This window comes from Schistocerca americana, chromosome 2, assembly GCF_021461395.2.
Source record: "Schistocerca americana isolate TAMUIC-IGC-003095 chromosome 2, iqSchAmer2.1, whole genome shotgun sequence".
NCBI classification, from domain to species: Eukaryota; Metazoa; Arthropoda; class Insecta; order Orthoptera; family Acrididae; genus Schistocerca; species Schistocerca americana.
Window position 1 is genome coordinate 713,330,273 of NC_060120.1, and position 18,004 is coordinate 713,348,276.

General features: G+C 40.9%; 1 protein-coding gene across 1 annotated transcript in view; it reads right to left on the reverse strand.

The window, feature by feature from the left end:
* Positions 1 to 18,004, reverse strand: part of LOC124593751 (A-kinase anchor protein 9-like) — a 505,072-nt gene that overhangs the window by 227,065 nt on the left and 260,003 nt on the right. Inside the window, exon 21 of the mRNA XM_047132086.1 lies at positions 3,878 to 4,002. Within this exon, the coding sequence (XP_046988042.1) occupies positions 3,878 to 4,002 (125 nt within the window). The remainder of the gene's footprint in view (positions 1 to 3,877; positions 4,003 to 18,004) is intronic.

Consider the following 18,004-nt stretch of genomic DNA (forward strand, 5'->3'; position numbering starts at 1 on the left):
GTATTTTCCAGACGTTGTTTATAAGTGAGGGCTCTGTCCAAAGTGGCTCCAAGGTATTTTGGAAGCTCATTAGATTGGAGCCGATTTCCCTCGAGATGAATGTCAAGTTGTTTGCTTGCTAATTTATTACTGACATGGAAACATGTACTTTCAGTTTTTGTAGGATTTAGCTGTAATCTCCATTTACGAAAGTATGTATTTAATATCTCCAAGTCAGATGTCAAGACTGTTTCCATGACCTCAAAGTTCTTGTGTTGTGTTACCAAGACCGAATCGTCTGCATACCCAAACTTCATGGAAGATATGGATGGCATATTGCCAATATAAAGACTGAACAGTAGTGGAGCCAACACAAAGCCATGTGGTAGGCCGCTGTTCAGGGTTCTTTGGATGCTCATCTGTTCTCCTGTTACTACTTTGAATGTTCTGGCAGCAAGCATGGCATCTATAAGTCTGGCAGTTCTCAGGCAAGGGATTGTTTGCATGAATTTGTACAATAGGCCTTGTCTCCAGACAGTGTCATGGGCAGCAGATAGATGTATGAAAACAGCTGATGCTTTTAATTTCCTTTGGTACCCAGCCTCTATGGTTCGTGACATAACCTGGTCTGTACAGCTGCATGCAGGGCAGAACCCGGCTTGCTCCATGTGAACTGACTCCAGAATTTTGCTGGCAATGCGGTTATAGAGAAGTCTTTCCAGGAGTTTATAGACAGAGCTCAATAATGAGACTAGGCGGTAGCTCTTTGGTTTGTTACTCGGCTTCTCTGACTTTAGGAGAGCAACAATTTTTTATAGTTTCATTTGCTGAGGGACTATGCCATGTGTTATAATATCTGTAAAGAATTCTGCTAACAATCTTTTCGCATATTTACCGCAGTTCAGAAGAAACTCTGGGTGGACGCCATCAAATCCAGGTGCTTTTCCCGATTTTACGTCTTTGAGAGCACTTGTTATGTCTTCTGCTGAGAATGGATGGGAAAATTTCGTTTGGTCATGGCCGAGAGATTTTAATGCTGTGAGCTCATGCTTAATCTGAGTGGTGTGAGCTCTATCTCGGAGTTTTAGAGACTGGCACTATATGGGAGACTATCTTGTTTGGATGTATCGTGTTTCTTTGTGGACGTTCTTATTGCCGTCATTTAGTTTTCTTAAAAGGAATCATGCTTTTCTACTAGACATTTTAAAATCTAGTTCTTGAACGGCTTCCATCCATCGTTCTCGTCAACCCACATCAAGATTGTGTTGTAGGTCATCATCAATTCCCTGGTTGTCACTGTTAAGGAATGCCTGGTACTGATTTTCACATTCTCTGTTCCATCCTGGGATATATTGTTAATGGTACCCTCTAGGTATTGCCTTTTTTGCAGAGCTTATGAGCGCTCCAACAAACCTCCTGTAGTTCTTTAGTTTAGAAGGTATTCCATCCCAGCACTTATCCACATTGTTAGAAAAAATTTCCCAGTTTGTTTTCTGGAATTCCATTGTGGGCAAGGAAAGGAAGTAACCAGGGGAATAGTTTATTCCAATCTCTATTAGAGTGGGTTGATGTTGGCTGTGTGGGAAGTCTGGTAGAATATAATGAGAGATTTTCAGCTGTATGTTTTCCTTGTCTGTGGTCATGAAGCATAGGACGGGGTTATATCCTCGTCTCTATGCTGCCGAATAGAAGCAATGTCTATCCTTTGCACCAAATACGAGGTATATATTGTTTTCATCTCCTCCATTTGCAATTGCCTCACCACCTTCATTGTTCTCTTTGTATTTCCTTTTGGTGTGATGACTGTTGTAGTCGCCTATATAGAGAGATGAATGTTGCAGTAGTAGTAGGACTTGTGGTGGCCATGAGATTGCAGGAGGTTTGTATGTGTTACTTATGGTGTGCCCTCCGATTTGAATAACCACTTTGTGTATGTTGTTGTTGGTAGATGCTGAATGCAACTGAACTTTTTCGATATTAGATCTCACATAAGTTGCCACACCATAAGTGTGGTGGTATGTGGCACCAACTAAGGTGTAGCCATATATTTTACCTCTTTTTCTTAGTTGTTCCTTGTTCTCCGTGTGCGTTTCCTGAATGGCAGTGACGTCAATGTCATTATCGTTTAGAACCTTTTGCAGGACATCACTCTTTGCCCTGATTATTCTTTCTATATTTAGCTGGCAAATCCTGAGGCAAGGTACAAGTTTCATTGTCAGCTGGCTATTAGAATGACCAATAGGTTTTGTCTGTGCTATTTTGATTAGGATGTGCTATTATACAGCCAGGAGATCAATATGATCGTCTGGCTCCCAGTTAGGGCTAGTTCATTTAATTCACATCTATAATTAGACACTATCCAGGGTACACATGTAGTAGTCTACTATGGATGTGAACTAGCCTTTTCTCAGTTAATTCCTCTTCTAATTCCACTAATCTGCCCCCACAGATTAGCAGTCAATGCATTTCGCTATTGTGGGAAGGACCCACGTTGAATTCCCAATATTTCGCCAAGACTTTTTTCTTAGTGGGAGAACTGGTATGGGAGCCACTCATCCTCTTGATGCCACCTCAGGAGTTACTTGACTGAGAAGTACTGGCTCGAAGGCCTAGATAGCAGACAACAGCCAGGAAAGTGCAGTGCTGATGTAGTAGTGGCATAGCACACAGCAGCCAGGAAAGTAGTGTGATGATGGAATAGTGGCTCAAAGACCTAGATAGCTCTGGGTCAGAACATGGAGCTTCACTTTCTTTTCCAACTCCACTAAATAGTTTCAGGCCCTAGAGTTCTGTAATTTACTGTCCCTAAACAAAAAGCAGTAGCCAAACTGTGTGTACGAGAGGGACACAGAAGTAAATGAGCATGCGCCATGTCCTGAGGCCACTGCTTGAGCTCCCTTTAGTCCATCACACCCAACATTCTTTCACCCAGGCTGAAGTATCAATGGCTCTTTGCCTCAAATATGTAATCAGGACATCTTCCTGTTTTGCTCTTTGTGCACTAATTTTCCAAGGCCAGAAGAATTAGATGACACATCTGAAAAGTGCTAAATGTCAGTAAAAAGACACTCTCAGCAGTATTGAAGCTGAGTAATTCTGTATTTTAGAGCCTGTGCTCACCATTATTGTTTGCATACTGAACCAGATGCCAAAAGAGCGTTTAAGGCAGTCACATTACATGTTACAAATCTCACCTGTGACTGCAGGATTTTTCATAATGAGGGTGTATATGCTACCTACCTATTCCCCAAACTTCCTGAATTTAAATGAAGGTGAACACTCTGCTGTATATTATTCAATTTACCACTTGTATTTAAGATGACAAAATAAATATATTTACTATTCTTTATCATATAATTCACATTCCCTGCACCCAAACACAATAAATTGAAAAGTTAAATAAAATTCACTGTCACATGCATTGAAGTTAGCATAACTTCACTAATAAATAGCTATATAGAGACATTAACATCTGATGGAATACACTACATTTTATTTTCAGTGCTGAGTGATAGGTAGCAATTTTACAGATGATAACGAACAACAAGCATGTTCTGCAGAGGTCTGCAGATTTGCCATCAATATAAACCAAGACTGCAAATGCATGCTAATCATTCTACACAATCTGGATGCTTTAACAAACAGCATTCCAAAAATACAGATAATGAAACTCAACATAACAACTAATAAGCAATAAATAGCACATTGCATACACAAAATAAGGAACACCAAGAGCACACCTGTCTACATTTTAATCGAAAGTTGCAAATAAGAGTACTTCATAAGGAAGAGGTTTGTTTCTAATGACAGGACTATTTACAATCATAGCGTATATTTAAAAAGAAACACATACATAAAAACAGATGGGAAATGGTAGTGGCTTTCACCTCCCACTTACCTTTTGTTGAATTTCATTCTGAAGCTGTCTGATTAGACATTCATATTTTTCTTTTGGTTCATTTGTGCACACCTCAGGTGCTATATGGGATTCATGTGACAATAATTCAACAGCAGCAATGTGATCTGAAATTTTTTAAAAAGTAACTGTGATAAAAATTAGTTGCCAAAAATCTAATTTTTATGGCTACAATCCAGAGCAACAGCAAGTGAAATGGAACATTGCTACCTTTGAAAAACAATTGTGAGTGTTGGTACGTGCATGCATTCATCACAGCACTTTACAAAGAAGTCAGGTACCTCAGAATGCATTAATTGTTGTTCATGTAATTAGCAGTACACTGCAACCAACTTCAGATTCCCCACCTCACCCTTCCTGCACACGAGCATCTGCGCACGTCCATGTGTGTGTGTGTGTGTGTGTGTGTGTGTGTGTGTGTGTGTGAGAGAGAGAGAGAGAGAGAGAGAGAACAGCTTTTGCTATTTGCATTCATCTGTTCCTTGACATTCCCACTAACAACTTTTAATTTTAATTAGCATGGGAATTGTGTAATGTGACCTAGTGTTCCCTCGTAGAGCGCTTTCACTAAATTACTCCCTCAGTTACCAAATGGCTGGTAATGAAGTAGTACATCATCTCTCTCTCCTGCTTCAACAGTTGGGTCACTTAAAGTAACTGCTACATTTTACAAGTGTTTCAAATAACTTCCGGGAATTCAGCCAGGTAACACTTTCAGCGACCGCCGATATTTCGGCGGGAGAACACCCCGCCATTTTCAAGGCAAACTGCAACGGACAGGCGGCGTACATGCAAATTTAATACCTCGGTCCTCGGACCCAAGCAGGAAAGATAACACACACACACTGAACACTAGTGCCACCAAAGATGGCCAAAGTCAGAGCTATCGATAGTGAGACTATGAATTCGCCGGTGAGGTAGCATTGAGTCTGTCCCTCTGTTTCTTGACAAGGGAGAGAGCTGGATTCCAAACAGAGTTTAAACAGAAACCTCCATCCCTGTTAACAAGGTTGCTCGCTAATTTAATCTCAACCGCCTCCCGAATCACACTGTCCCAATAGCTGGACGTGCATGCCAATATCTCGGTCTTATTATATAACATGGGGTGACCAGTATCCAAGCAATGTTCAGCAATAGCAGATCTATTAGGCTGCTGTAATCGTGTGTGCCGTTTATGCTCAGTACATCTGTCCTCCACGGTCCTGATAGTTTGACCAATATATGCCATGCCGCAGCTACAAGGGACACGATATACACCCGCCTTACGCAGTCCAAGATCATCCTTAACGGAACCCAAAAGTGCTCTAATTTTAGAAGGAGGTCGGAAAACGCATTTCACATCGTATTTCCGTAAAATACGACCGATCTTATTGGACGTGTTTCCTACATAAGGCAAGAAGGCAGTAGACTTAGGTGTTGACTCAGAATTATCATCAATCACCTGATGTACAGTTGGTCGATAGCGCAACGCACGTTCAATCTGTCTATCACTGTAACCATTTTGACGAAATGTAACTTCAAGATGGGACAGCTCAGCTGGCAAAGTCTCAGCGTCAGAAACGATATGTGCCCTGTGTACCAAGGTACGAAGTACCCCTTCACGCTGAGCCGAATGGTGACAACTATTAGCTTGTAAGTACAAGTCGGTGTGAGTACGTTTCCTGTAGACTGCATGTCCCAATGATCCATCATCCTTCCTCCTAACCAACACGTCGAGAAAGGGAAGGCAACCATCCTTTTCCACCTCCATCGTGAAACGAATGTTCGGGTGGATCGAGTTCAGATGTTCTAGAAAGACATTCAAATTCTCCCTACCGTGAGGCCAAACAACGAAGGTATCGTCAATGTATCTATAGAAACAGGCGGGTTTTAAAGGCGCCGACTCCAATGCACGTTCCTCGAAGTCTTCCATAAACAAATTTGCGATCACAGGAGACAACGGACTACCCATCGCAACTCCATCTGTCTGCTCGTAATACTGGTCATTAAATAAGAAATAAGTGGATGTCAACACATGCCTAAAGAGATTAGTTAAATCAGCACCAAACCTGGCTTCTATTAACCGCAACGAATCAGACAGAGGAACACGAGTGAAGAGAGAGACCACATCGAAACTCACTAAAATATCAGTCATTCAGCCTCAGTCCCTCCAAACGACTTAAAAAATCAGCTGAGTTCCTGATATGATGTTCACACCGTCCTACTTGTGGACTCAACAGAGAAGCAAGATGCTTGGATACACAATATGTCGGGGCGCCGATGTTACTCACTATAGGACGGAAAGGAACCCCTTCCTTATGAACCTTTGGAAGGCCATATAACCTAGGGGGAACCGCACTATAGGTGTTAAGCCTCTTGATTGTGTCCTGCGACAAACCACTTTTCTTCAGGAGGTTGTTGGTCTTTCTCTCAACACTTTTCGTGGGGTCAGCATCGATTCTGCGATACGTTGAATCAGATAGTAAACGTTGCATCTTTTGTACATAATCATGATTATTTAAAACAACGGTGGCATTGCCCTTGTCAGCAGGTAAAATAACAATACTGGGATCAACTTTGAGAGAGCGTAAAGCAGCCCTCTCTGCTGCTGTTACATTACTCTTGGGTGGACGAGCCCTAGTCAAAACACAGCATGCCTCCCTCCTAACTTCCTCTGCAGCGTCAGGAGGTAGTTTGCAAACTGCCTGTTCAATTGAACTAATAAAATCAACTACCGGCAAATTCTTCGGAGTGGGTGCAAAATTTAATCCCTTCCCTAGAACGGATAAGGTTGCGTCGTCAAAAGATTTCTCTGTGAGATTTATCACAGGAAGTTAGGAGGGAGGCATGCCGTGTTTTGACTAGGGCTCGTCCACCCAAGAGTAATGTAACAGCAGCAGAGAGGGCTGCTTTACGCTCTCTCAAAGTTGATCCCAGTATTGTTATTTTACCTGCTGACAAGGGCAATGCCACCGTTGTTTTAAATAAACATGATTATGTACAAAAGATGCAACGTTTACTATCTGATTCAACGTATCGCAGAATCGATGCTGACCCCACGAAAAGTGTTGAGAGAAAGACCAACAACCTCCTGAAGAAAAGTGGTTTGTCGCAGGACACAATCAAGAGGCTTAACACCTATAGTGCGGTTCCCCCTAGGTTATATGGCCTTCCAAAGGTTCATAAGGAAGGGGTTCCTTTCCGTCCTATAGTGAGTAACATCGGCGCCCCGACATATTGTGTATCCAAGCATCTTGCTTCTCTGTTGAGTCCACAAGTAGGACGGTGTGAACATCATATCAGGAACTCAGCTGATTTTTTAAGTCGTTTGGAGGGACTGAGGCTGAATGACTGATATTTTAGTGAGTTTCGATGTGGTCTCTCTCTTCACTCGTGTTCCTCTGTCTGATTCGTTGCGGTTAATAGAAGCCAGGTTTGGTGCTGATTTAACTAATCTCTTTAGGCATGTGTTGACATCCACTTATTTCTTATTTAATGACCAGTATTACGAGCAGACAGATGGAGTTGCGATGGGTAGTCCGTTGTCTCCTGTGATCGCAAATTTGTTTATGGAAGACTTCGAGGAACGTGCATTGGAGTCGGCGCCTTTAAAACCCGCCTGTTTCTATAGATACGTTGACGATACCTTCGTTGTTTGGCCTCACGGTAGGGAGAATTTGAATGTCTTTCTAGAACATCTGAACTCGATCCACCCGAACATTCGTTTCACGATGGAGGTGGAAAAGGATGGTTGCCTTCCCTTTCTCGACGTGTTGGTTAGGAGGAAGGATGATGGATCATTGGGACATGCAGTCTACAGGAAACGTACTCACACCGACTTGTACTTACAAGCTAATAGTTGTCACCATTCGGCTCAGCGTGAAGGGGTACTTCGTACCTTGGTACACAGGGCACATATCGTTTCTGACGCTGAGACTTTGCCAGCTGAGCTGTCCCATCTTGAAGTTACATTTAGTCAAAATGGTTACAGTGATAGACAGATTGAACGTGCGTTGCGCTATCGACCAACTGTACATCAGGTGATTGATGATAATTCTGAGTCAACACCTAAGTCTACTGCCTTCTTGCCTTACGTAGGAAACACGTCCAATAAGATCGGTCGTATTTTACGGAAATACGATGTGAAATGCGTTTTCCGACCTCCTTCTAAAATTAGAGCACTTTTGGGTTCCGTTAAGGATGATCTTGGACTGCGTAAGGCGGGTGTATATCGTGTCCCTTGTAGCTGCGGCATGGCATATATTGGTCAAACTATCAGGACCGTGGAGGACAGATGTACTGAGCATAAACGGCACACACGATTACAGCAGCCTAATAGATCTGCTATTGCTGAACATTGCTTGGATACTGGTCACCCCATGTTATATAATAAGACCGAGATATTGGCATGCACGTCCAGCTATTGGGACAGTGTGATTCGGGAGGCAGTTGAGATTAAATTAGCGAGCAACCTTGTTAACAGGGATGGAGGTTTCTGTTTAAACTCTGTTTGGAATCCGGCTCTCTCCCTTGTCAAGAAACAGAGGGACAGACTCAATGCTACCTCACCGGCGAATTCATAGTCTCACTATCGATAGCTCTGACTTTGGCCATCTTTGGTGGCACTAGTGTTCAGTGTGTGTGTGTTATCTTTCCTGCTTGGGTCCGAGGACCGAGGTATTAAATTTGCATGTACGCCGCCTGTCCGTTGCAGTTTGCCTTGAAAATGGCGGGGTGTTCTCCCGCCGAAATATCGGCGGTCGCTGAAAGTGTTACCTGGCTGAATTCCCGGAAGTTATTTGAAAGTTGTATACGCCAGGAGAAACTCAGGTCTCACATTTTACAAGTGTATTTGCTGCCAACTGGGAACTGGAGGAGCCTCATGAGCTCAAATGGCTTTTTATTCATCCAAAAATCTACATCATAACATGTCTACTTCTCAATTAATGTAGTAACCTAATTATTTACAAGGTAAAAGCATATGCATAAAGGTTCCTACTTATTTGTCAAAAACAAATAATATTTTATATCACTATATCTTAATGAACTTCGAAATTTTGGCTATTCTCATAGATTAATATCATTAACAATTAAGTGATTTCACTTCTTCATAAAACCAATCAGCTGCTTCTTGGCAGGTAGTAAGACTGAAAAAATGCTTTACTTGCACCATAAGATCACCAGGCACAAAGATTTACCGTGTACTGTTGAAATGACAGATGTCTGTTACATTTGAAAAATCTACTGATCATCTGAAATTCTTCAACACCCATTAACCTGTTTTGCAACTTTTCAATTTTCACACCTCATAATATGTTAAAGCATTTGCACAAAATAATTATTTGGGAGCAAATATAGTCTTCTAAATCGTACATTTTCACTCATCTTTTATCCCTATAAAATTCAGAGATGGAATGTTCTGTGACAAGCTAGGTTGCAACTTTCTGGGTTTGTGCCGTAGGGTTGAGAACTGTAAGGTCCCTCTAAATGAGTCTGGTGTGCACTAAACATTGGAAGCTGCTACTGAGGCAGCTGACTGTGTTTAGGGTGCACACAAGGGATTTTTAGATTGGGCAATTATCCATTCAGTCCCGGTAACAACAGCCATAGGAAAGCTGGAAGTATCAGTGTAAGATTGAAAGAAATGCCTCCCATTGGTGTGAGTATTAAAATCCTAATAGTAAACTGCAGACACATTTGTAACAAAGTCCCAGAGTTTGAAGCAGTCATGAAAAGCAGTGAAACTCACAGAAAACGAGCTACAAAAAACTGTTGAAATCTGAAATTGATAGAAGTGAGATTTTTGGGGAAAAGTGTATATTGAAAGAATAGGCAAATGGGAAATGGAGGTAGTGTATTTGTAACAGTAAACAACAAACTCAATCCACCAACATAGAAATTGAAGCTGCATGTGAGATTGTTTGGGCAAGACTCAGTACTAGGGTTGGGCATAAAATGATAATCGGGTCTTTCTATCACGCATCAGACTCATCTCATGGCGTGACCGAAAACTTTACAAAAAAGCTCAGTTCACTTGTATGTAAGTTCCCCAATCATGCTGTAATCACTTGGGGAGACTTCAAACATCCAACAACCAATTAGCAAAATTACAGTTTTATTAGTTGTGGGCGAGATAAGACATACTGTGAAACATTGCTAAATGCCGTCTCTGAAATCTACAGACAGTTAGGAGCCCCACTTATGATGGAAATATATTGGATGTAATGGCAACAAATAGAACTGATCTCTTTGAAGACATACACATAAAAAATGATATGTGACCACAACACAGTTGTGTCAACAATGATTACCAAAGTGAAAAGGACAACTAAAACAAGCAGAAAGATATATATGTTCAGTAAACGAGATAAAAAATCAGTAGTGAAATATCTCAATGAGGAACTTGAAACTTTCAGCACAGGGCACGAGCATGTAGAGGAACTATGGCTCAAGTTTAAAAGAATAGTTGACCATGCACTGGATAGATATGTACCCACTAGAACAGTTCATAATGGGAGGGAACCCCCATGGTATACAGTACGTGTAAAAAAAAAAAATATCTAATGAAACCAAGATAACTGCATAATAAGCGTAAAACAATGTAGAGAGATGCTGAATGAAATATGGTTGGCTGTCAAGAGAGAAATGCTTGATGCCTTCAATGACTACCATAGCAGAATGTTGTCAAATGACATTTCACAATATCCAAAGAAATCCTGGTCATATGCTAAGGCTATTAGTGGCACCAAAGTTAAGAGCCCAATCCCTAGCAAATGAGACTGAAACTGAAATTGAGGATAGCACAGCAAAAACTGAAACGCTTAACTCCATTTTCATATGTTCCTTTACAAAGGAAAAGCTAGGAGAATTGCCCCAATTTAATACTCACACCACTAAGAAGATAAATGAAATAAGACTTAGTGTTAGTGGTGTTGAGATACAGCTGAAATTGTTAATATTGAGCAAAGCTCTAGGGCCCAATGGAATGCCTGTCAGATTTGATACTGAATTTGTGGCTGAGTTAGCCCCTCTTCTAAAAATAACCGATCACATTACACCACTAAGAAGATAAATGAAATAAGACTTAGTGTTAGTGGTGTTGAGATACAGCTGAAATTGTTAATATTGAGCAAAGCTCTAGGGCCCAATGGAATGCCTGTCAGATTTGATACTGAATTTGTGGCTGAGTTAGCCCCTCTTCTAAAAATAACCGATCACATATCCCTCAAATAAAAACCCTCACCCAGTTATTGAAAAAAAGCACAGGTCATACCCGTCTATAACAAGGGTAGTAGAAGTGATCCACAGAACTACTGTCCAAAATCCTTGGCATCAATTTGTTGTAGAATGTTAGAATATATTCTGAGCTTAACATAGTGAGGTACATTGAAAAGAATGACGTCCTCAATAGCAACCAGAATGGATTCCAAACACGTTTATCATGTGAAATGCTGCTTGCACTTTCCTCGTGTGATGTTCAGAAAGCTTTGGATCAAAGCAATCAGATAGGTGCAGTATTTCTTGATTTCCAAAAAGCATTTGATCAATACCACATCTACGTTTATTGTCAAACGTATGATCATATGGGCTATCAACTGAAATTTGGGACTAGATTGACAATCATTTGGTAGGGAAGATGCAGCATATTGTCGTGATAATCTTGGATGGAGAGTAATTGCCAGATGTCTGTTTCTTCCCCAGGGAAGAGTGTTGGTGCCCTTGCTGTTCAAGTCATAAATTAATTATCAACAGTAATATCAGGCTTTTGCAGATGATGCAGTTATCTACTATAAAGTACTATCTGAAAGAAGCTGTGTAAGTATTCAGTCAGAGCTTGATATGACGTCAAAGTGATGCAAAGATTGGTAACTTGCTTCAAATGTTCAGAAATGTAAAATTATGCACTTCACAAAATGAAAAACATAGTATCCTTTGACTATGTTATCAATGAGCCACTGTTGGAATCAGCCAATTGTACAAATACCTGGGTGTAACATTTTGCAGGGATATGAAATGGAATGACTGCATTGGCTCAGTCATGGTTAAGAAGATGATAGACTTCACTTTACTGGTTCTGGGGAAGCGCAGCCTACAAATGAGACTGCTTACAAATCACTCGTGTGACCAACTCTAGAACAGTGCTCAAGTGTGTGGGACCCATACCAAACAGGACTAACAGGAGATATTAAATGTATACAGAGAAGGGCAGCATGAACTGTCACACGTTGGTTTAATCTATGGGAGAGTGTCCCAGAGATACTGAAGGAACTGAACTGGAAGACTCTTAAAGATAAATGCAAAATATATTGTCTATTAACAAAATTTCAAGAACAGGCTTCACACAAGGATCATGAGGATCAGGTTAGAATAATTACTGCATGCACAGAGGCAGTCAAACAATTATTCTTTCCAAACTCCATACAGGAAAGAATGGGGAGAAACTCTAATAACTGATACAGTGGGATGTACTCTCTGCCAAGCACCTTATGGTGGTTTGCAGAGTACAGATGTAGATGTAGATGTAGGTGGAAATGTAAACAATTTGTACAGAAACCTGACTGGGATTATATCTCCAATTCTGTTCAATCTGTACATTGAGCAAGCAGTAAAGGAAACAAATGAGGAACTTAGAAAGGAGAGTCAAGTTCAAGGAGAAAAAATAAAAACTTCCAAGGTCTTCCAGTACACAGTAATTCTATCAGACATGGGAAGAGTTGGTAGGTCAGTTGAACTCAATGGATAGCATTTTGAAAAAGAGGTTATAAGATGAATATCATCAAAAATAAAACAAGGGAATGGAATGTTGTGAAATTGTATAAGAAAATGAGACACTACAAGTATTAGATGGCTTCTGCTACTTGGGCCACAAAATAACTGACATGGGTGAAGTAGAGAGGACATAAAATGCAGACTGGTAACAGAAAAAAAAAAAAAAAAAGTTTCTCAGAAATAGAAATTTGTTATCATCCAATATAGATTTAAGTGTTATGAAGGTTATTGGAAGGCTTTTTCCTGGAGTGTAAAATGTGGATGTTGAACACTTCAGACAAGAAGAGACCAAAAGCTTTTGAAATGTGGTGCTACAGAAGAAGATTAGATGGGCAGATTGGAAACTAATGAAGAGGTAATTTATTAAATTAAGGAGACATGAAATTGATGCCACAATTTGACAATTCGATAGGATCAGTTGATAGGGCACATCCTGAGGTCCTAATGAACTATCAATTTGATAACGGAGGAAGGAGACCAAGCATTGATTTCAGATAGCAGGTTCAAACAAATTAAGTTGCAGTAGTTACACAGAGACGAAGAGGCTTGCAAATGATAAGACTATCAGGGACAGCTGCATCAAACCAGTATTTAGATTGAAGATGACAACAGTTACCATTTGACATAGAAGCAGGTGTTTGACCCACCACCAAACAGAAATAGACTGATGTTTCATGGATGCCACACCTCATGCTTAAATAGTTGTATTTAAAAAGATCATCTTGCCCACAGAATGAATCTCAAAAATTTAGAGAGTATAGTAGAAATCTTATGGCTATACTTTTTTAAAATAATGAAATACTATTATCTGGTTTTGTTTTGCACAGTAACTGTGACTCTCTCAATGGGAAGAGTCATTTTCTTTTTCTTCTCGGTATCACACCCTTTGCTGCCGGCAAATGCTATCTGACCAAAAATACTGAGTAATTCACAACTGACCATTAGATGTCACGAGAGATGGACCCAACACCATAAAAAGGTTGGGAGCATTGTGTTGTCAGAAGAGTAGGATTAACAGCAGAATGGGTTGGCAAAGAGAGCCCAGTGACTTCTAAGATGGACAAGTCATTAGGTGTTACCATGGTAACAAGTCCATCAAGGACACTTGAACCCTTTTAAAGCTGTCTAAGTTGACTGTTGGTAATATGACTGTGAAGTGGAAATGTGAACAAATAACCATAAGTAAACCAATACCAGGCAGACCTCATGTACTGATGGATTGGGAGGGTGGTTGTAAAAAAATTGCATGAAATTAGAGGAAGGAAGCACTTTTAAGTTCTAAAGTGCTTCCAGTAGCCCAGCCAGCAACAACTGCACATAGGGGGTTAAAAGGAATGAGGTACAACAGCTGAGCAGCTCTTCGTGAGCCAGACATTCTGTAGTCGATGCTAAGTGGTGTCTCAGGTGATGTAAAAAGCAATGCCATTGGACAGTGGATAACTGAAAATGAGTGATGAATCACTCTATAGTCTGTAGCAAATCTGTAGCCAGTGCTCAGTGGTGCCTGAGGTGGTGTCATCTGTGAGGAAATGGTTTGTGAACAAAAACATCCCTGAAATTCAAAAGCGAATACAGTCACAACTACAATAAACCTCTTTTTTTATTTACTGTTACCAGTTTCAGTCTGTTTTAGACCATCTTCAGACACACACTATAATTGTAGATGGTGGTTGTGAACAGAGCAGGCGGTGCACCTCCAGAAATACTAATTTCTCAACAGTTAGAATTCAAGGAGGCGTATTGCCTGCTCTGTTTACAGCCACCATCTACCATCATGTTGTGGGTCTAAAATGGTCTAAATCAGATGAAAGTTTATTGCAGTTGTGACTGTTTGTATTTATTTTTAAATAATAAATACACCGCTGTACTCCAGAGAGACATGTTTTCAAAAATTACTGATCTCTGAAACGGATTGATGTGCCCCGAGTCTGGACCTGAACCTAACGGAACACCTCTAGGATGAGTCAGAACATCACCTTTGCTCCAAATTCCAGCATCCATAATCACCTTTTCTAGTACTGACAGAATGGGCTGCCATTCCTCTACAGACATTCGTGCAGTCAGCACAATGTTTTCAGGGTCGTCGATGGGTTTCTGGGCCTGGACAATGCTACTAATCAGTTATGTAGCTCCTCAGTTGGCCTAACAAGGCTGAGAGCAATGCATACCAGTCCTCTGGGAAGGTCTCCCGCATGGCACTCAACCACGCTGACTACTCAACTATGAAGGCGGACAAAGGCAAAGGGCGGAAGCACACCAGATTAATGTCTACTAATAGGAGTCCTGATACTTTTTTGATCAGATAATGTATGATGGGCACTCACTTATCTAGTATTATCACTGCTTCATACTTTTTGTAGACATTACTGTTGTTGTTATACTTCAGTCTAAAATGGAGAGGGCATGGTGTATAGCACCCGTCTCCAAATTTTGTGGTGGAGGTGAATACGGGGAATGAGGTTGGTGAAGTCTACACCTCACCTCAAATAAGTACTTTTGCTAACTGAACGCAGCATGAGAAAGACTAGTATGAATGCTGAAATATTACTATTGTGTGCCAATACAACAAAAAAGTTGATTGGACTGAAAAGTCACAATGTGTATTGGTGTACACCAATCATTGGACATAAGTGTGTACATGAGGCAAGAAGTCTCTAAGAGGGAAGTTCAATGTTTGACCCAATTACGCTCCTTGGAGTGTGGGTAATAGTCTACCTGCAGAACAGTGAAGGAACGGAATGATTGTGGCCTGTTTCAGGAAGATAATTAGTAAAGGCAGAGATGGATTTGAATTCTGTTCCTGTCAAACAGAAATCTCATATACTACCATCTCAACAATGGAGTATGTTCAAATCATTGGTGATAACCTTGAATAGAGAATATTTGTGGGTTTGTCTGTCATTGTCCCTTCCCAAGTGAACATTACAGTGACCTGTTGACAGGTTTATTTTCCTGTAACATCTCTCTGAATATGCGCCAGTCTTTCACTCCCTAACTGTATCAAAGAGGTTTGAGGAATATCAAACGTCACAATGATTTGCTGCTGTCACCAGAAAGAAAGGGTGTACTACAAATTGTATATAATTAAATTACTCATAATTGTATCACTGTCACACACTTCATGGCTGGTACTAGCCCACCGCGGGACCAACTGGCCTCAGAGATGCAAGGGGCCTGCGCTATCTTTGAAATTGAAGCTCCAGCCTCCATACAAGTGTCAAGGAACTGTCTTTGCTCTCTTTCGATACCCAAAGTCCACCTCCATGCCCTACTAAGTGCATACCCCTGATCTCTATTAAAATTGTTCCTGTTAGTACTAATCTCAGTCACCTCCTTTGTATCGGAAACCCACTGTGATGATATGTGACCAAGTCTCTCGTCTTTTAAAACAGTGTTTGTGTCTGTTTCCCAGGTAATGCTCAGCTATGGCCAACTTGTCAAGCTCCCTTTGTCTGATATGTCACTTGTCCTTGGAGCAACACTTTGCAACTATGCGAATTATTTGACCTGTATAGGTTGGGGTTGTTGTGGGGGAGGAGACCAGACAGCGAGGTCATCAGTCTCATTGGATTAGGGAAGGACAGGGAAGGAAGTCGGCCGTGCCCTTTCAGAGGAACCATCCCGGCATTTGTCTGGAGCGATTTAGGGAAATCACAGAAAACCTGAAACAGGATGGCCGGACGCGAGATTGAACCGTCGTCCTCCCGAATGCGAGTCCAGTGTGACCTGTATAGGTGGTGCTGCCACATTTGCAAGGGACACCATACAAAAGGTCGCACAAAGAGCTATGTCATCTTTAACAGGGTGCAGCATATCTCTTATTTTGGCGGCAGGCCAGAACACTGGTCCCAGTCCATGTCTCTGCAGCACACATCCTAACTTTCTGCTGATCACGCTGCAGTATGGCAGGAATGCAGTCGATTTGGCCTCCACTTGGAATTGTCATGTCCTTTCGTCACTTTCTAACAGCAATCTACTTTTGTATCATGGTGAATATTATGAAATGATTGAGAGCACAGTGATGGAATCACCACTGTGTCCAAATGTTGTAAATATCTTCATGGAGCATGTTGAGGAGCAGGCTCTGAACTCTGTGGTGCTGTGTCTGTCTTGCTTCCTAGGGTACGATGATGACATCTTCCTGATATGGCCTCCCAGTGAAAATTCACTGCAGCAGTTCATCAATCACATAAAATGTCCATCCGAACATTAAATTTACCATTGAGGATGGAAAGCTACAGTTGCTGGATGTTTCAATTGAGCAGAAAGCAGAAAGCAGTACAGGAAACCAAGCATACTGATTGGTACTTGAATGCTGATCATTTCCACCATCCTTTAAACAAGAAAGCAGTCCTAAACACATTAGTTCACAGGGCAGAAATTATTTCCGATGATGACCACCTACAGTCTAAATTGCAGTATTTGAGACAAGAGTTCAGAGAGAATGGTTATATTCAGGTGCCCTGAACAAGGATGCCTTGTGAATAGGCGGAAAAGGCCAAGCTGGCTGCTTTCCTACCACCCTGTGGAGCAACGAGATAGTGCATGTCAGATAGTAAATGTAGTCCTTGTTTTCAGTCTAAATATTGGCTAGTTGCAGCTCTCCAAGTTAGTCTTATCATTTGCAAGCCTCTTCGTGTCTGCATAACAACAGAGACTCAATCTGTTTGAACCCACTTACTGAAGTCAGTGCTTGGTTTCTCATCTCCGTTACCAAACTGACAGTTCATTGGCACCTCTGGATGTGTGCTATCAACTGATCCCATTGAATCATCAACTACTGACAAATTTCTTTTCTCCTCAATTTAAACCATTGCCTCTCCATTACTCTCCAATCTACCCATCTAAATCTTCAGCAATCTTTTGTAGCACCACATTTCAAAATCTTCTGATCTCTTCTTGTTTCAACTGTTTATCACACGTTTTACTTCTGTACAAAATCACAATCCAGACAACAACCTTCCTAAAACTTAAATCTATATTTGATGTTAACAAATTTCTCTTTTTCAGAAACACTTTTTTTTGTTATTACCAATCTGTATGTTATGTCCTCTCTATTTTAGCAGAGACATGGATTAAGATGTGTTCTGACTCACTCCCAAGATACAAGATATGCTGCACCCTGTTAAAGATGACATAGCTCTTCATGTGCCTGGTGTCCCTTGTGAATGCAGCAGCATCTGTATAGGTCAAATAATTTGCACAGTTAAACATATTAAACAAAGGGAGTTGGACAAGATAGCCATAGTTGTGCACTACCTGAAAAACTGACACAAAATACAGTTTGAAAAGATGAGATTCTTGGCTCATGCATCAACTTATAAAGGAGACAACTTACATTAGAATAAATAGCAATAATTT